At 36.7% G+C, this 20,941-nt stretch overlaps 1 protein-coding gene across 2 annotated transcripts in view; it reads right to left on the reverse strand.

Annotated features, from left to right (window-relative positions):
* Positions 1 to 20,941, reverse strand: part of BTAF1 (B-TFIID TATA-box binding protein associated factor 1) — a 95,304-nt gene that overhangs the window by 34,384 nt on the left and 39,979 nt on the right. For both annotated transcript variants that reach the window (XM_082854206.1, XM_082854207.1), the window contains 5 exons: positions 5,036 to 5,140; positions 3,779 to 3,928; positions 3,316 to 3,458; positions 2,876 to 3,050; positions 1,350 to 1,553 (listed from right to left, as the gene is read on the reverse strand). In XM_082854206.1, the coding sequence (XP_082710332.1) occupies positions 1,350 to 1,553; positions 2,876 to 3,050; positions 3,316 to 3,458; positions 3,779 to 3,928; positions 5,036 to 5,140 (777 nt within the window). The remainder of the gene's footprint in view (positions 1 to 1,349; positions 1,554 to 2,875; positions 3,051 to 3,315; positions 3,459 to 3,778; positions 3,929 to 5,035; positions 5,141 to 20,941) is intronic.

Raw genomic sequence — 20,941 nt, forward strand, 5'->3', positions numbered from 1 at the left:
TAAAAAAGTGTTAAACATACTAGTCATCAAGGAAACACAAGTTAAAACCACAATGACACTATCACACAACCACCAGAAAGGCAAAAATTACAAGGAGTGACCATCATCAAATGTTGGTAATGATGTAGAGCAAGCAGAACTCTCATATATTGCTGATTAGAAGGTAAAATGATACAGCCACTTTGGGAGAAGTGCAATTTTTTATAAAACTAAATAAACACCTCACCCTATGACCCAGCAATTCTACTCCTATGTATTTACCCAAGAGAAATGAAAATATGTCTTTAAAAAACTTGTACAAAAATGTTTATAGCAGCTCTGAGCTAAGAACTTGGAGTAGCCCAAATGTTCATCAAGCAGAGAAGGGCTTACACTAATTGTGGTATATTTATACAATGAAAGAAAACTCAGCAATAAAAAGAATGAATTAGTGATACATATAACAACATGTATTTTACAAAACATCATGCTGAAAAATATCCTTACACCAAACAGCACAGAGTGTATGATTCCATGTATATGAAATTCTAGAACAGGCAAAAGTAATCTATGGTGAAGGAAAAACCAGAACAATGGTTATTTGAGGGCAGGGGATTGACTGGGAAGTGTTATGGCACTGTCTGTATCTTGATAGAGGTTTGGGTTTCATAGGTATTTGCTTCTGTTAAAATTTATCATATGTTCCATTGGAGATTTGTACAATTCATAGTACATAAGTTTTACCTCAAAGAAGAACAAAAAAACATAAAAACTCAATTTTAGTTAATGACACAAAAAAAGAGAAAAAAACATAAAAACTGAATTTTAGTTTAAGTGTACTGATATCTATCTGTAACTTACTTAAAAATGCACCAAAAATTAAGAAGGATTAATGGTTGAATAGAGGGGTAGAGAGTTGCATATATATGTGATAAAGCAAATTTAGTAAAATGTTAACTGTGTAATCTAGTTGGTAAGTATATGAGACTTCATTGTGTAATTCTCTTATGTTTGAATATTTTCATTGTAAGTTGGCAAAAGGGAGGAGAAGTACTCAAGAACTTAGAGAATCAATTTTTTCTGTACTCTGCCAGTCTTAAGCAAAACTGAGAAGTGACAAAAATGTAACAGTTTTTTCTAATAAAGGTATATTGGTTTGTCAAAGCTGAGATAAAAAAAAAAAAATCCCTTCCCCATTCTCTTATTTCAAGAAAAGTCAATACAATGAAATAACCTTTCTAAAGGGTAGTGATGACAGGCTACCAAGCCATAAATAGATTCAACAAATTAGTGTTTTTGTGGTAAACATGACATGACAAAGTTCTTATCCTTATTTCATGCTCTAAAATTAAGGTTACTTCTTTACTCACCAGGTCATTAGCTTGATCAATTGTAAAAACATTGTTGTTTACTCTATTACCAACTTCAATATGTGCATCAGCTAATGATGAAATAAGCTGTTTACACTCATTCTGCATTCGTGTGAATGGAACGGCAATTTCATCATAATATAAATGTTCTGAAAGGATATCAAGTAAACGTGGCTGCACAGCTAGGGTAACAGCTCTACACTCCTAAAATATAACAGACAACAAATATTCAGGGCAAATATGTAAACATAATTCCAGAAATGCATAAATCTTCACTTGCAAACTACCAAGTCTAAATTTCTATTGATTTTGAACCTATATTCTCTTATCTCCCAGAACAACATAGTTATTAGTTGCACAGAGAAAAGGTATCACACCCAAACTACTCTAAAATTTTAATATGAATGACTATAGCACATGCACATGGAACTATTACAATTCCATTAAACTTTCCACTTAATTACTCTTACTTTATTCTGAATTTATTCCAAGTTTACATATATATTATATACCACAGATTTTAAAATATACAACTGTAAAAAGAAATCAGTCAGAAAAGAACACTTAGCATGCACTAAAAATGTTATTTAAAAACTCATTAGATTTCTTAACAGTTGAACCCATAGCTTCACATGCCATACTGTAGAAATGGATATATAATTTAAAGGCTACTTACCTGCCCCCAAATTTAACTAACCCTTCCCACTCTCTCTGGTTGTTGCCTGCCCCAACCAGAGGGGGAATGACCTCAGTGGTGAGCCATGAGGGGTTCTGTGGGATCTGGGTGATCAGCCTGGGCTTCACAGAGTAAGTCCAGAGAAGCTCTGTGAGGGTCCAGAAACCGAACTGTCAACACTTGCTGCTGAGTCTGAGAGGCACAAAAACACAGCATCACTGCCTCTCCAGTACACCGAGTCCTGCCTAAAAACAGATGAGCCTTGCTTCTTTCCAGAGGCAAAGCTGGGGTTTCAGTTGCAATAGAGCATGGCTCAATTACTTTTAGACACAGCTCTGACAAACTGCTAAGAGGCAGTAACAAGCAGCTCTCACAGCAAGTGCAGACAGTTAAATTTCCAGAATTCCAGTCAATGGAATAAACAAAGCCAGCAGGAAGTTTCTCTGATTTACAGAAGCAAGTCTTACACAAAATCATACGTCTTAAAGGGGCTGTAAGGGAATGGCTTATTTGGAAACATAAAGATTTGGGTTTAAATGTGGAGATTTTATTCTTCCTGTGACCAAAAATCTGCCCTTGCTACTAGTCATAAAAATGGATTTCTATCACTCAAAGCCTCTTATCTTTTGTAGTTCTCAAGTACAAGACTGGGGGTTCTAAGAAAAAAGTCTAGGGTTAAAGGCAAATGAGAAACAATATTGCAATATAATTTGAATACTTTTCTATAAATGTTGGATCTTTATACAGAGAAAATTTTCACTTTTCTGTTTGTAAAATATAATGAAAATAATCCTAACAGCTAAGGAAACTGGTTTAAATTGTCTTCATTTATTTTTGGGCAAAATCTTACCTTCTGTAAAGCAGCCCATTCACAGATTACCAAAGCTACACTAATTCTCTGTAAGGCAGATTTGGAGTTCAAATGGAAGAGTAGTAACTGGCCAAGGGATTCAGCTGGTTTAATTTCTTGGGTTACCACATTTACACCTGGATCACAAATACAACAACAAAGTGCTCCTAACAACCTAAGAGGGAGAAAAAAAGAAGTTACTATAGAATTGCTTGAAGTTTCCCCTATTGAAGCTATAACTTTTCCCAAGGAAGACATAACTCCTATCTTATCTTCATAAAAATATATAAATCTTACTTTTAAAACTTCAAAAAAATTAGAAACTTTTTCTTACGCTTTAATTTTTTTCCTACTCTGTAACTAGTGTGATGGAGGAAAGACTGACAGACACATCAGAGGAATCTTTTGGTTAAATGACTTTTGAGTTTATGTATACTTACTTGGCTGCCATCATTCTAGCCCGCATAACAACAAAATCCCTGGTGGCAGGGTCTTCCATGATGGTGTCTGCACCTGCAATGTACTCCTGAAGTACTTCTTTACTCTGGCTTTGGCCTTGACGCACCTTACCACCTGTTTTTTCCTAGAGGGAATAAGGGGGAAGAAAACAATAATTAAAGATTAACCATTAAAATTTAATAGACAACATCAAAAACACTCTCATTTGTTATAATCCCAGTAAAATACAGTTCTTTTCACAAAATTTTAATGGATAAAAATTGCTATGCATTTTGTCAAGGTTCTAATGATATAATTTTTCCTTATGTTACAATAATGGTATCATGCTTATAATAAAGCAATACAGATTTCTTACATGGTTACTGTATTAATAATTATGAGTTGAAAAAAATAATAATAATTATGAGTTGAACATACAAATACATTATGTCCCTCTACACTTACCTTGGCTCTAGCTTTTACTTCCAGCAGCATGTTTAAATCAATAGGTAAATGAGAAGGCTGCATCATTAAGCAAAGCCAAGCACCCATCCATGGACAAGCAGCTGCTACCACATACTGAACCGAAGCCTTGCTCAACAATTCCATCCAAACCTGCAGAATGAAAAGGGAACAAGAAAGTGAAATTTTTCTAGCAAGGCCTAAAAAAACCTAATACTTACTTTTAGGGATACTGAATCAAAAAAAAAAAAAGTAGGAAATAGCACAGAGATTAATTTTAAAATTCAATATAGAGGCTTATTTTTAAATACTGTTTTTGGGTAGGTAGGTTCATATACTAAAAAAAAGTAATACACGAGAAAGTTTTTTAAAAAAGGAGTACAAAGTATTTTCCTCAGTATTTTATGAAAATCACTTAAAAAAAAAAGATACCCATAAAAATAAGTTATCAAAATCTCAGTAAGTCTCTGAAATCCTTTGTATGTATCATAAAGCTCAATATGCAGTCCTATATTCAACACCGCTTCAATATATAATAGCTCCTATAAATAACCTCTGCTAAATTCAGAGGTAGTAATATCCTAGTATAAATTAAGAAAAGTATAAGTCTTGATTCATGATCTTACTCAATAAAGCACCTTTTTTGATGCCTAGCATTAAATGGGCTAGGGCCAGCATGTAGAAATAATACCAATGTTAACCCAAGGCTGTTAACAATGAGCCACCTCAGAGGTCAGTGATTCAAGACTAACCAGGTTTTAAAGGTACAACAGTGCCATTTCCTCCCATAAATATTATTAAATACATCAAATGTCTATTCTTTAAAGGTTCCAACACATATGACCAATTTTGCTAAGTAATAAAAAAGTACAAGTCTAAACTATGACAATCAGACTCTATATATGACCAATAAATCCCAAAGATACTCTGCAGGATCAATAAGCATGCTGATAAACAGCAAAATGAGGGATGGAGAAAAGCAGCCTTTCCTTCATTTTATTTTCTGTATTGAGGCTACAAAGAAAGCGCTTAAAACGTTTGCCAGGTAGGTCACACAAGCAGCAGGGCTAACCAGGACTTTACTATATTCCATAAGAAGCCTATTTCCTTGTCTCATTTTGCAGATCTCCAGACTATTCAAATCTCTTGGATGATTTCTAATTTCTTAAAATCCCTGATCAACAACAGTACAGAGTTATGAAAATTTTTTTACATCTACCAAGATACTGGGAAAGGAGTACAGATATATTCACCATATACCTTGTGAATGAGGTCCAGAATTTCCTGGCTGCTTTCTAAAACACAAAACTGAAAAATGTGTCGAAGCATATCAGGAAGGATAGGTATAAGCCAAGATGAAGAGTTCTAAAAACAAAAACAAAATCAAAATTATAGCATATAATTCTTTGGTGTTAGCTTATTTAAAAAGCTGTAAGTCAAATAACAGAAGTACTACCATGAAAAGACTGTATGACTTCATCAATAATGTTCAACTGGTGATAAATTTTGACAAGATTCTGGAGCAACAATACCGCATTTATTGTTCCAATGGTTTGGAGAAGTTAAATGGCACACAATCGCTAGGAAGCTGGAGAAAGTCTGATTATGATTAACAACACTAAATTGTGCTTCTAATAAATTGAAATCATCCTCTATACGGGAGCAAGCTCTAACCAGCAACAACTCTTTGGTTACATTATATATCACTGCTCAGTCAGGGAAATTTGACAAATGATCAGATTACTGCTGCTGTGCTAAATAAACAGTTTAAGTTCTATGTGCTCACCATTAATGCAAGTAATGAACTGTAAGATGATATCTAACCTAGAAAATTCAACTTTGAGTTCACAACAAAATTAAGTAAACTGTTCTTTTTTTGTGTGTGTATTTATTTTTGGCTGTGTTGGGTCTTCGTTTCTGTGTAAGGGCTTTCTCCAGTTGCGGTGAGCGGGGGCCACTCTTCATCGCGGTGTGCCGGTCCCTCACTGCCGCGACCTCTCCCGATGTGGAGCACAAGCTCCAGATGCGCAGGCTCAGCAGTTGTGGCTCACGGGCCTAGCTGCTCCGCGGCATGTGGGATCTTCCCGGACCGGGCACAAACCTGTGTCCCCTGCACTGGCAGGCGTATTCCCAACCACTGCACCACCAGGGAAGCCCCAAGGCCAATGTTTTTAATCTATTTTGGGTTAGGGACCCTTTGAAAATCTGGTGAAACTATACACAGAGGAGGAACCAAGATGGCGGAGTAGAAGGATGTGCTCTCACTCCCTCTTGCGAGAACACCAGAATCACAACTAGCTGCTGGACAATCATCGACAGGAAGACACTGGAACTCACCAAAAAAGATACCCCACATCCAAAGACAAAGGAGAAGCCACAATGAGACAGTAGGGGGGTGCAATCACAGTAAAATCAAATCCCATAAATGGTGGGTGGGTGACTCACAGACTGGAGAACACTTATACCACAGAAGTCCAGCCACTGGAGTGAAGGTTCTGAGCCCCACATCAGGCTTCCCAACCTGGGGGTCCAGCAACAGGAGGAGGAATTCCTAGAGAATCAGACTTTGAAGGCTAGTGGGAACTGATTGCAGGACTTCGACAGGACTGGGGGAAACAGAGACTCCACTCTTGGAGGACACACACAAAGTAGTGTGCGCATCGGGACCCAGGGGAAGGAGCAGTGACCCCAGGGGAGACTGAACCAGACCTACCTGCTAGTGTTGGAGGGTCTCCTGCAGAGGCGGGGGTTGGCTGTGGCTCACCATGGGGACAAGGACACTGGCAGCAGAAGTTCTAGGAAGTACTCCTTGGCATGAGCCCTCCCAGAGTCTGTCATTAGCCCCACCAAAGAGCCCAGGTAGGCTCCAGTGTTGGGTTGCCTTAGGCCAAACAACCAAGAGGGAGGGAACCCAGCCCCACCCATCAACAGTCAAGGGGATTAAAGTTTTACTGAGCTCTGCCCACCAGAGCAACAGTCAGCTCTACCCACCACCAGTCCCTCCCATCAAGGCTCTTACATAGCCTCATCTGCCAGAGGGCAGACAGCAGAAGCAAGAAGAGCTACAATCCTATAGCCTGTGGAACAGAAACCACATTCACAGAAAGATAGACAAGATGAAAAGGCAGAGGGCTATATACCAGATGAAGGAAAAAGATAAAACCCCAGAAAAACAACTAAATGAAGTGGAGATAGGCAACGTTCTGGAGAAAGAATTCAGAATAATGATAGTGAAGATGATCCAGGACCTCAGAAAAAGAATGGAGGCAAAGATCGAGAAGATGCAAGAAATGTTTAATAAAGACCTAGAAGAATTAAAGAACAAATGAACAGAGATGAACAATACAATAACTGAAATGAAAACTACACTAGAAGGAATCAACAGGCAGAAGGACGGATAAGTGACCTGGAAGACAGAATGGTGGAATTCACTGATACGGAACAGACTGAAGAAAAAAGAATGAAAAGAAATGAAGACAGCCTAAGAGACCTCTGGGACAACATTAAACGCAACAACATTCACATTATAGGGGTCCCAGAAGGAGAAGAGAGAGAGAAAGGACCTGAGAAAATATTTGAAGAGATTATAGTCGAAAACTTCCCTAACATGGGAAAGGAAACAGCCACCGAAGCCCAGGAAGCATAGAGAGTCCCATATAGGATAAACCCAAGGAGAAACACGCCGAGACACATAGTAAGCAAATTGGCAAAAATTAAAGACAAAGAAAAATAACTGAAAGCAGCAAGGGAAGAACGACAAATAACATACAAGGAAACTCCCATAACGTTAACAGCTGATTTCTCAGCAGAAACTCTACAAGCCAGAAGGGAGTAGCATGATATACTTAAAGTGATGAAAGGGAAGAACCTACAACCAAGATTACTCTACCCAGCAAGGATCTCATTCAGATTTGATGGAGAAATCAAAAGCTTTACAGACAAGCAAAAGCTAAGAAAATTCAGCACCACCAAACCAGCTCCACAACAAATGATAAAGGAACTTCTCTAAGTGGGAAACACAAAAGAAAAAAACCTACAAAAACAAACCCAAAACAATTAATAAAATGGTCATAGGAACATACATGTCAATAATTACCTTAAACGTGAATGGATTAAATGCTCCAACCAAAAGACACAGGCTTGCTGAATGGATACAAAAACAAGACCCATATATATGCTGTCTACAAGAGCCCCACTTCAGAACTAAGGACACATACAGACTGAAAGTGAGGGGATGGAAAAAGATATTCCATGCAAATGAAAATCAAAAGAAAGCTGGAGTAGCTATACTCATATCAGATAAAATAGACTTTAAAATAAAGAATGTTACAAGGGACAAGGAATGACACATAATGATCAAGGGATCAATCCAAGAAGAAGATATAACAATTATAAATATATATGCACCCAATACAGGAGCACCTCAATACATAAGGCAACTGCTAACAGCTCTAAAAGACGAAATCGACAGTAACACAATAATAGTGGGGGACTTTAACACCTCACTTACACCAATGGACAGATCATCCAAAATGAAAATAAATAAGGAAACATAAGCTTTAAATGACACAATAGACCAGATAGATTTAATTGATATTTATAGGACATTCCATCCAAAAACAGCAGATTACACTTTCTTCTCAAGTGCGCATGGAGCATTCTCCAGGATAGATCACATCTTGGGTCACAAATCAAGCCTCAGTAAATTTCAGAAAACTGAAATCATATCAAACATCTTTTCTGGCCACAACACTATGAGATTAGAAATAAATTACAGGGGAAAAAACGTAAAAAACACAAACACGTGAGGGCTAAACAATGCGTTACTAAATAACCAAGAGGTGACTGAAGAAATCAAAGAGGAAATCAAAAAATACCTAGAGACAAATGACAATGAAAACACGATGATCCAAAACCTCTGGATACAGCAAATTCAGTTCTAAGAGGGAAGTTTATAGCTATACAAGCCTACCTTAAGAAACAAGAAAAATCTCAAGTAAACAATCTAACCTTACAACTAAAGGAGCTAGAGAAAGAAGAACAAACAAAACCCAAAGTTAGCAGAAGCAAAGAAATCATAAAGATCAGAGCAGAAATAAATGAAGTAGAAACAAAGAAAACAATAGCAAAGATCAATAAAACTAAAAGCTGGTTCTTTGAAAAGATAAACAAAATTGATAAACCATTAACCAGACTCATCAAGAAAAAGAGGGAGAGGACTCAAATCAATAAAATTAGAAATGAAAAAGGAGAAGTTACAACAGACACTGCAGAAATACAAAGCATCCTAAGAGACTACTACAAGCAACTCTATGCCAATAAAACGGACAACCTGGAAGAAATGGACAAATTCTTAGAAAGGCATAACCTTTCGAGACTGAACCAGGAAGAAACAGAAAATATGAACAGACCGATCACAAGTAATGAAATTGAAACTGATTAAAAATCTTCCAACAAACAAAAGGTCAGGACCAGATGGCTTCACAGGTGAATTCTATCAAACATTTAGAGAAGAGCTAACATCCATCCCTCTCAAACTCTTCCAAAAAATTGCAGAGGAAGGAACACTCCCAAACTCATTCTATGAGGCCACCATCAACCTGATACCAAAACCAGACAAAGATACTACAAAAAAAGAAAATTACAGACCAATATCACTGATGAACATAGATGCAAAATTACACAACAAAATACTAGCAAACAGAATCCAACAACACATTAAAAGAATCATACACCACGATCAAGTGCAATTTATGCCAGGGATGCAAGGATTCTTCAATATACTCAAATCAATCAATGTGATACACCATATTAACAAATTGAAGAAGAAAAACCATATCATCATCTCAATAGATGCAGAAAAAGCTTTTGACAAAATTCAACACCCAATTATGATAAAAACTCTCCAGAAACTGGGCATAGAGGGAACCTACCTCAACATAATAAAGGCCATATATGACAAACCCACAGCAAACATCATTCTCAATGGTGAAAAACTGAAAGCATTTCCTCTAAGATCAGGAACTAGACAAGGATGTCCATTCTCACCACTATTATTCAACATAGTTTTGGAAGTCCTAGCCATGGCAATCAGAGAAGAAAAAGAAATACAAATTGGAAAAGAAGAAGTAAAACTGTCACTGTTTGCAGATGACATGATACTATATATAGAGAACCCTAAAAATGCCACGAGAAAACTACTAGAGCTAATCAATGAATTTGGTAAAGTTGCAGGATACAAAATTAATGCATAGAAATTTCTTGCATTCCTATACATTAATGATGAAAAATCTGAAAGAGAAATTAAGGAAACACTCCCATTTACCACTGCAACAAAAAGAATAAAATACCTAGGAATAAACCTACCTAGGGAGACAAAAGACCTGTATGCAGAAAACTGTAAGACACTGATGAAAGAAATTAAAGATGATACCAACAGATGGAGAGATATACCATGTTCTTGGATTGAAAGAACCAAAATTGTGAAAATGACTGTACTACCCAAAGCAGTCTACAGATTCAATGCAATCCCTATCAAATTACCAATGGCATTTTTTATGGAACTAGAACAAATTACCTTAAAATCTGTATGGAGACACAAAAGACCCTGCATAGCCAAAGCAGTCTTTAGGGAAAAAAACGGAGCTGGAGGGCTTCACTGGTGGCGCAGTGGTTGAGAGTCTGCCTGCTGATGCAGGGGACACGGGTTTGTGCCCCAGTCCGGGAAGATCCCACATGCCGCGGAGTGGCTAGGCCCGTGAGCCATAGCCGCTGAGCCTGCACGCCCGGAGCCTGTGCTCCGCAACGGGAGAGGCCACAACAGTGAGAGGCCCGCATACCACAAAAAAAACACAACAACAACAAAAAACAAACAAAAAAATGGAGCTGTAGGAATCTGACTCTGTGACTTCAGACTATACTACAAAGCTACAGTAATCAAGACAATATGGTACTGGCACAAAAACTGAAACATAGATCAATGGAACAAGATAGAAAGCCCAGAGATAAACCCACCCACCTATGGTCAACTAATGTATGGCAAAGGAGGCAAGGATATACAATGGAGAAAAGACAGTCTCTTCAATAAGTGGTGCTGGGAAAACTGGACAGCTACATGTAAAAGAATGAAATTAGAACACTCCCTAACACCACACACAAAAAGAAACTCAAAATGGATTCCAGACCTAAATGTAAGACCGGACACTATAAAACTCTTAGAGGAAAACATAGGAAGAACATTCTTTGACATAAATCAAGCAAGATCTTTTTTGTTCCACCTCCTAGAATAATGGAGGTAAAAACAAAAATAAACAAATGGGACCTAATGAAACATAAAAGATTTTGCACAGCCAAGGAAACTATAAACAAGATGAAAAGACAACCCTCAGAATGGGAGAAAATATTTGCAAATGAATCAATGGACAAAGGATTAATCTCCAAAATATAAAAACAGCTCATGCAGCTCAATATTAAAGAAACAAACAACCCAATCCAAAAAGGGGCATAAGACCTAAATAGACATTTCTCCAAAGAAGGCATACAGATGGCCAAGAAGCACATGAAAAGCTGCTCAACATCACTAATTATTAGAGAAATGCAAATCAAAACTACAATGAGGTATCACCTCACACCAGTTAGAATGGGCATCATCAGAAAATCCACAAACAACAAATGCTGGAGAGGGTGTGGAGAAAAGGGAACCTTCTTGCACTGTTGGTGGGAATGTAAATTGATACAGCCACTATGGAGAACAGTATGGAGGTTCCTTAAAAAATTAAAAATAGAATTACCATATGATCCAGCAATCCCACTACTGGGCATATACCCAGAGAAAACCATAATTCAAAAAGACACATGCAGCCCAATGTTCACTGCAGCACTATTTACAATAGCCAGGTCATAGAAGCAACCTAAATGCCCATCGACAGACGAATGGATAAAGAAGTTGTGGTACATATATACAATGGAATTACTCAGCCATAAAAAGGAACGAAATCGAGTCATTTGTTGAGACGTGGATGGATCTAGAGACTGTCATACAGAATGAAGTAAGTCAGAAAGAGAAAAACAAATATCGTATATTAACGCATGTATGTGGAACCCAGAAAAATGGTACTGATGAACCGGTTTGCAGGGCAGAAGTTGAGACACACATGTAGAGAACAGACGTATGGACACCAAGGGGTGAAAACCACGGTGGGGTGAGGATGGTGGTGTGCTGAATTGGGCGATTGCGATTGACATGTATACACTGATGTGTATAAAATTGATGAATAATAAGAACCTGCAGTATAAAAAAACAAACAAAAAACAACTAATACTAAACTTTCTTTGGGTTATTTGTATGGACATATGTTAATATAAATTTTTCAGGTATTACTTGAAATTTCTAAAAATCTTATACGTTCTGGTATAATGTTATAAGTCATAATTGTAGTTATTACTTTAAAATGTATATCTCAGAAATAACTAAATTTCCTTGTCAATTGCATTATTATGAACTTTCATCAAATCTTTAACTGTGGTCATTTTTAAGTCTTTTGTTATTTACAGACAGTTCTGGGTGTACTCTGATGCTTTTGCAAGTATGTTCCTATAAAAGGGTTTCGTCTTCAAGGATTCATGGAAAAGACTCTGACAAGTACAGGTTTCTGGTAATTGACTATACTGCTAAACTGGATGAATAAGCATTTTCAGAACTCTAATGGAAAACTGATGAACTCATAAAAGTGCTAACAAAAGATCAAGATAAAAAAAATTACATGGGACTGAGTGAACTGATGAGGATGATTATAATTTTTGTGACTTTCTGTTTGAATAAAAAAAAAATCCCACAAGGACTCAGAGGCAAAAAATATACAAATCAATTTTCACTGTAAAGTAAAGGAGCTGTTACAGTGGAGGATTACTGGACTGAATGTCAATATTATGACATAGTATGAGTGTGTTTCGTGTTTGGTAATTGCAATCATTGTTGCTTTTGTTGTGGTCATCCATTTACAATGCTTGATGTCAGTCTATTTATCTCTTGTAGAAATAAAATACAGTGTGTGTGTGTGTGTCTGTGAAAAGAAAAGTATGGAGAAAACAGACACTGATAATACAGATATCTTTGAAAAACAACAACAACAAAAAACTATACGCAACCTTTTCTGAGAAAAATACACTTATATACACACTTAGGTGTAACATTTTGCTTTCAGTTTCAGGGGGTTCAGGGATTTCCTTAAGCCCAGGTTTAGAACCTTAATCTAAGGAATTTCTCAGCAATTCAAAAGCCAACCCAAATCAAGCAATCAAATAGTGCTTAATTAAATATCTATTGTGTGCCTAAAATTCTAAGAAAAGGAATCTCACATGTTGTCTATTGTTCAAAATTACAAGCTTGTTGAGAGCTAAAAATTCTATTAACTAGTTCACAGTACTTAACACTACCTCCTTCCACAATTTTTTTTTTTTAAAGCAAAAACTGTGTTGTCTGGAAGAGACTGAAGAGAAATTTGAAAAATTTAACTGAAGTTCCAGAAAGCGAGAAGATCTAGGGATAATGTATAACTCAGAAAGCTACCTATAATTTTCTAGCCAGTGGAAAACTAACAACCCTGGTCCTATCTTTTTAATATGTTTCTCAAAATGGTTTGAAAGAAGTTTAAAACAGACTGCAAAATCAACAGCTGGGGGACCCTACTCACTGATTTGCTATGCCTTAACTACTTTCCATTGAAAGGGAAAGGGAAATTGGAAAGAAGAAAAGTTCTCTTTCTTTTCTCAGCAGAGAGAATTAGGGACAATCTTAACAGAATTAGGAAAGCTGTAACAGCAATAACCAAATAATTTGATATTACTCTCCCATAATTTCTTCTCATTTCTCCCCACCATATTTACCAACTCTCTTAATTCTCCCCTAACCCCATCACTGGAAATCCAAATAGTTGCTTGTAGATCCCAAAGCCACACCTATAGAGGAAGAGTTTTCCCCTATATTTACAAACAATGACTATAATATAAATTGTAGTAGCCTTCTCAGGCTATAATCTTTCTTACTGTAGTAAATTCTACTTTATAATTATTAAAAACAACCAGGGGAAGAAAGGGATGAAAGAGCACAGGGTAGAGTATTTCTAGGGTAGAGAAACTATTCTGTATGATACAATAATGACGGAGAGATGTCACATTTGTCAAATTCAGCACAATGAACGTGCAACATCAAGGGTGAAGCCTAGGGAATTCCCTGGCAGTCCAGTGGTTAGGACTCCGCACTTTCACCGCCAAGGGCCAGGGTTCAATCCCTGGTTGGGAAACTAAGATCCTGCAAGCTGCGTGGCGCAGCCAAAAAAAAATAGTGAAGCCTAATATAAACTATGGACTAGCTGATAATGATAATGTCAACGTTCGTTTACTGACGGTAACAAATGTACCATTCTGGTGTGAGATGCTGATGGTAGGAGAAGGTGTGTTTGGGGGAGGGTAGGGGGTATATGGATGGGCACTCTGTTTAATTTTGCTCTAAAAAGTGAAGTCAATAAATAAACAGAAAAATAAAATTTAAAAAATAGAGAGGGCTTCCCTGGTGGCGCAGTGGTTGAGAATCTGCCTGCTAATGCAGGGGACACGGGTTCGAGCCCTGGTCTGGGAAGATCCCACATGCCGCGGAGCAACTAGGCCCGTGAGCCACAACTACTGAGCCTGCGCCTCTGGAGCCTGTGCTCCGCAACAAGAGAGGCCACAATAGTGAGAGGCCCGCGCGCCACGATGAAGAGTGGCCCCCACTTGCGACAACTAGAGAAAGCCCTCGCACAGAAACGAAGACCCAACGCAGCCAAAAATAAATAAATCAATTTTAAAAAATAAATTAAAAAAATAAAGGGAAACCAAAAACCTAACCAAACAAAAAAAACCCGACCCAGCATACGCAGATCACCATTATCACAGGAACCAGTATTTTAAAAAACACATATTCTCCAGTAGCAAAACATAAAGTCTGCCTAGAAGAAAATACAAGATACAAAATACAAGTTGGGAAAACAGCCATAGGCCAAATTCAGTCCATCTAAACAACTGTGCAAGCATCTCCTTTTAGATATGGTTGCAAAAAGTTACATGCTTTAGCTCACTATTAGTATTTTCTCAAAATATCACTAAGTACAATTTGGCCCATCCAGAGTCAACTTGCCTCTTGCAAATCTGAAAGTTCGTCCACCTGCTTTCATTAATTTTGTGCCTGTCTTCCAGTAGACAATGATTTAGGCAGGTAACCTAATGTTGTTTTTATTTATAGTTTATTAAATTGGTTGGGGAGAAGGGTACAGTGAGGGGTGTAGTACTTTCAGTCCTTCAGACATTATCCACCTTGGGATTTTCCATTCCAAAATTTAAAAAAATAGTCAATAGACTTCTAGTATGCTACTAACTAGGAGTCTACTAGCCAAAAATTTCCCTCCTAATCTTAGGCAAAGTCTGGAAAGTTCTGATGACTTTAGTATTAGTCTAGCAGAGTGCAATCTAAAATACAGAAAAATTCCTACCACAGACTGTTTACTTCACCAGGTTTAAATCAACTATAACCTGGACTACTACAACTCAAGTTATAAGTAAATTCATGTTTTAAGAGGGCTTTTAAAAATATTCTTTTGTTTTGTGTTAAATAATTAATATGATATTAGCGCTAGCGCTTTATGTTAGTGCTAAATGTGGTCCCCAACATTTCTATAGTGAGGGTCAGATGGAGGGGAGGGCATTTATGGGAATTACTCAGGGGAATGAAGGACAGTTATTTAATTTGATGAGAATGGGGCAGTCTCGTTCCAGCTCCTTTATTCAGATTGGTGTTCCCTCCTGTGTTCTGCCTTCACGGAACTAATAAGGAAAGCTGATGACAAACAAAAATAAGCCTATCAGACACGTCACTGTACCAGAAAATCAAGGTTAAACTTCTAGCCATCTATACTCCCTTACACTCTATCCTTCAGCCGGACCAATTTCCTTTCACTTCCTCTTTAGTGCCGTCATGCTCACTCCTACTCCCAGAGTTTAACACATGTTCCTTCCTCTGTTACCCTGCTCTTCACCTGGTTAAATTCCACTCATCCTTCAGGTCTCAGTTTCAACTTCACTTTTAGCTAGTGGAGATCCAGTAGCACTGTCTTCTTCCCCTACCAGATACTTACCTCATTATGTATTGATAGTTTTATGAAATGACCATTATATAATTATAAGGGCTTGTCTAGTTGTCTTCTCCTGTCTTGCTTAGTTTCCTGTCTTAAGTTCAACAGAAGGGCAGAGACCTTGTCTCTTACCAATAAGTATCTAGAAAATTGTAGGCACACGGTTGGCACTAAAATATCTGTTGAATAAATCTACCTTGCTTAGGGGAATGGTCCAAAGTCACAGGGAATAGTTGGTAATATGCAAAATTTTCCACAACTGTAGTTGGCAATAAATCCCTAACTGGCAAAATTGGCATCTTAGGTGGGATAAGATCTTGCCAGTACCATTTTGCTATGCCCCCTCTTTTATCTTCCCCCAAGCACACCCACAAAGTGGGCAGATGTGGAAAAAAGAGCAGCAATCTGATTATCATTACCATGAACACCTGATTCCTGCCTGCAGGCAAATGCATCATCATTTCTATCTCCATATCAAATGATCTGGGGTTGCAGGGAAGAAAATCTGGAAAGAAGCTACAACAAAGTGATGAATCATACTGAGTTCTGTGTTCTTCCACTAATTTGGTCTGAAATCCTATTTTGGCCCACTGCCAAAAACAAAAACAAACCCAATTCTATATATAGACAATTTATAATGCCTTGTTTTATTTATTTGTCCAACCAATATTTATTGAAAGTCAACTAAATATATAAACTTTGCTCTCCTCTTCTCATACCTTTATAAAACCTGGTCAATACCTAATTATGCTAATGTTCTCAAATGCCAAAGTCTTAGTCAGCTCTATTCTTTTGGTCTTTCTTTCCTTCTCTACATATGCATATGTTAAATTTTCTTACATCCTGGACTAAATATGCCCCAGATTCCAACTCAATCTCATGTATGTCTTCATGCTAAATATAAGCGTCATGCTAATGTTTGCCTTTCAAACAAAAATCAATACTGTATGTATTGAAATTCTGGATTGACTCACAAAGTAACTGATGCAAATGGAATGGAAAAGTTGACCCAGTCAACAAAACATGGCTAAACTAGAGATTAATGTCCAGAAGCATATTTTCCTAGATCGTGAATTCGAGTTCTGGTTAAAACAGATAGTGGTTATCAAGACTAATTAATCTAGACATTCCAGTAAAGTAGTTCGCTGATAGACATATACATTCATAGATAAACTCGCATGAATAAATAGTCTATAGAAAGGAAAAACACGTAATGACTCATATGAGAAGAGAATCTAAAAAAGAGTGAATATATGGGTATGTATAACTGATTCACTTTGCTGTACAGCAGAAACTAACACAACATTGTAAATCAACTATACTCTAATAAAAAATAATTTTTTAAAAAAAGGAAAAGCAAGTGATCAATTACTTCACTTTGTCAAGCTCCTAGTTCAGCAAAAAAAAAAAGTTACATCTTGATTTTAAGTCATTACCAAACGAAATTAATTTGGTTTGCTTAAGAGTTCTTATTTCATACTCCCTGAGAAGCCAGGCTTGCCAATACTTTCTTATGTTAACAACAGAGATAAAGGCACAGGGATTAAACAATTTATTTTCACAGATGCCAAGGTATGTCACATGGAAGTGTAAAAGAAATGAGATTTCCCTGGTAGTCCAGTGGTTAGAACTCTGAGCTTCCACTGCCGGGGGCCCGGATTTGATCAGTCATCAGGGAACTAAGATCCCGCAAGCTGCATGGCACAGCCAAATAAATAAATAAAAGAAATGAGAGTTTATCATTTCATAAATAACTATATTAACTGTGATTCTACACAAAAACATTTTAGAGATGAGTATATCTGCATATGCACTTTTCTTTTCCCATCTTTACTGGAGTATAACTGCTTTACAATGTTGTGTTAGTTTCTGCTGTACAACAAAAGTGAATCAGCTGTGTGTATACATACATCCCCATACCCCCTCCCTCTTGAGCCTCCCTCCCACCCTCCTTATCCCACCCCTCCAGGTCGTCACAAAGCATCGAGCTGATCTCCCTGTGCTATGTATACACACTTATGATCGGATAAATTTTAAGATTTAGGATATCTTCCTTATAAAGTCTTCTGGTTTTACAAAGCAAAACAAAACACAAAATTACTAAAGATAATCAAAATACTTCCAATGGAACAGAGGCATCAGTCTTTATGAGGTACTGATGCACTGAGCTACAGTGAGGTTTGGCCACACCAAATTACCTTGGAATTATTGAGGGGAATAGGTTGAGAAACTAGGAACTGAAACCAAAACAGAGCTAACTAGTAAATTAGCTCTGAAGTTTTTTTCACCTTGGACTTAAGGTGACTTCATATTCAGAAATGGGAAGGTAATTCAAGAGACACATTCCATTTTGTCTTCTAAAACTAGAAGCTGAAAGTCAGCAAGAATTGGATCTAAATCTGAGTTGAGTCGCTTACTATGAGATGTGTAGCTATGAGCTTGGGAAGGTTTCTTAATTTTTGATCATCAGTTCCCTCATCTGCAAAATAGGAATGGCAATAGCCACCCCATTTATAGTGCTTACTGAAATTCACAGCATAAAGTTAAGCTCTCAATAATAGCCTGGATTATTATTACTACAATTACGTATCATTCTTACACCCTAGAATACAAATAAGATTTTGAAATTGTTAGGAAAGATTTCCAAGAAGTGTGTTAATTATTATTGTTATGTCTGTACTATTAATAATTTGTATTTGTACAGAATTAAGGCACTTTCATATACATTATCTTACTTGGTCAATATATTACTCTGAAAAAGGATCAATAGAGATTATCACCAGAGGGTTAAATAAACTTGATCAAGGTCATAAAGCTAACAAATGGTAGAGCTAAGGTTAGAACCCAGATTCTCTGTTTAGTTAAGGGATCTTTTCATTAAACCACTGAAGAGGAAACAACAGTGATAGAATGCAGCTCAGAAAAAAGTAAGGCAAGCTATATGAAGGTATATTTTATTGTCACAACAGGCCTAACATCTGTAGTCCAAATTCCCTGGAGCCAAATATGTTTTAAAATTCAGAATATTTTCAAATTTTAGAACAGTAATGAGGTTGTATATACCATATGTTATGTAATATCCTCAATAGAGTCTGAGGCAGCATCTGAATAAAATATATTAATATTTCTGCAGCAAAATTTGTGAATAGGCACATTAAGTAGGATAAAGACTTATTCAGAATGGTCAGGTTTTTCTGCCAAATAAGTAGTTTTATAAGTTGACCCAAATTACAAAAGTGCTGGATTTCAAAATTGCTGGTAAGAGACCATGGGCTTGCATTACAAGAGTCTGTGCATAGCTATTAATCAATCTATAGTAACTATCAGGTAACGCCATGGGAGGAACACAATAACAGATAAAAGCATCATACATGGTTTACTCTGCTATCTTCTCAGAAAGCAAATAATGTTGCCAAAATCACAAGATTAACCATAACCATTAAATAAATGCTCTTCACTGCATAATGACGTTATTTAAATAATGTTTTAGATAAAGAAAAATCATAGTGAGTTGTATAAGTCAGAATAACTTTATGGCCCTAGAAATCTGACCTGTTTCCTGAAGGAAAGTTACAGTGAGGAAGAAACGAAGCGAATATTTAGGAGAGAAAATGTGTGTGTGGCTGGGGGCAGGTAGTGTTGGTGATGAGCCATGTACAAAGATACTCTCATCAAAAGAACGTAACATGGTTACAACTGGGATACAGGGGTAGACGTGGACAATATTAGGGAAGAGCAGAGGAAAAGGCTGACAAGAGCCAAATAACAGAAGAACAAGAAAGAAAGGAATTTAATTCTAATGTAGTAGGCAATGACAAATTACTAACAAGTTTGCAAGTAAATGAGGCTATGGTCCCCCAAATTATCCTGAGACTTAACTCAAATTCTCCCCTTTTAGAAATACTATGACTGTGTAGAAACTAAATATACAAAGACTGATTCCAAACCTTAAAGAGCCAACTATTAGGGAAAGGACAATAATATTTTTTTATAAATATACAGAAGAAAGAAAATGGGTAAATTAGAAAATAGGTGATGTTCTAAGGGGGTTACCATTTATTCTTTATATTTTTCATGAAAAAAACTTGAAGCAAGTAAGAATTATAACAAATGCCAAGTGTGGATAGTGGATAGATGAATGTTGTTTTATAATTCCCTCTTTTTTCTATTTAAATAATTTCCCAAAATTAAAAAAATGAAAAAGAGGTGGTGGTAGTAAGAAAAGTAATCTGAAAGGGTTTGGCTTTATAGTATTATTTTGGGAAAAAACAGAACAAAAAATCAAACAAAATAGTAAAGGATATATGTGGGGGCCAAAAAGTGGAATGTACTAAGAGTGGGTGATATGCACCATAACTACAGCCTCCAATGGTGAGGCTACTGGAGAGCAAGGCTCGGGGCAGTGACGAAGCACAAAATAATCTACATGCATCAATATTAAGTTTCACTGACAGCAATGCTTTCAGTAAAAAGACACTCTGAAGATACAGGATAGATAGTAACAATGGGAAATTTCATTAGTGACACCATTAAAATTTTTTTAAGAAGAGAAAAAGAAGAGGCATAGATAACAAACACAAAAGGACATAGGAAATACAATAAACATTAAAACCTAGAAAAATAAAGGATTATGCACATATCAGAATAACTGGACGGAAGATATGGAAGCAGGATAGATTTAAATGTCTAAAAGGAGGAGACTCTTTGGAAAAGCTCTTTTGTTCAATACAGTCTGTATAACGTGCCTAATTTGAAACTGACATATTTTTCAGAAAAATGAGATGCTTATAGAAGTATGTATTAAAGATACTAGATGTTAAATAGGAAGAAGTAAGGGAAGATGACTTTTTTTAACCTTATCACCCAAATCCTCCTGATCTTTCAGCACTTAATCTAGCCTTCAATGCTGCTTCCTGACACCTATCATATTCTGGTCTTCCATTATTTATTTGCAGAGGTTTATTAAACTTATTACATAAGAGTCTTATCACAATCATATCAT

Source organism: Leucopleurus acutus (genome assembly GCF_964270905.1).
Source record: "Leucopleurus acutus genome assembly, chromosome: 14".
In the NCBI taxonomy this organism is placed as follows: Eukaryota; Metazoa; Chordata; class Mammalia; order Artiodactyla; family Delphinidae; genus Leucopleurus; species Leucopleurus acutus.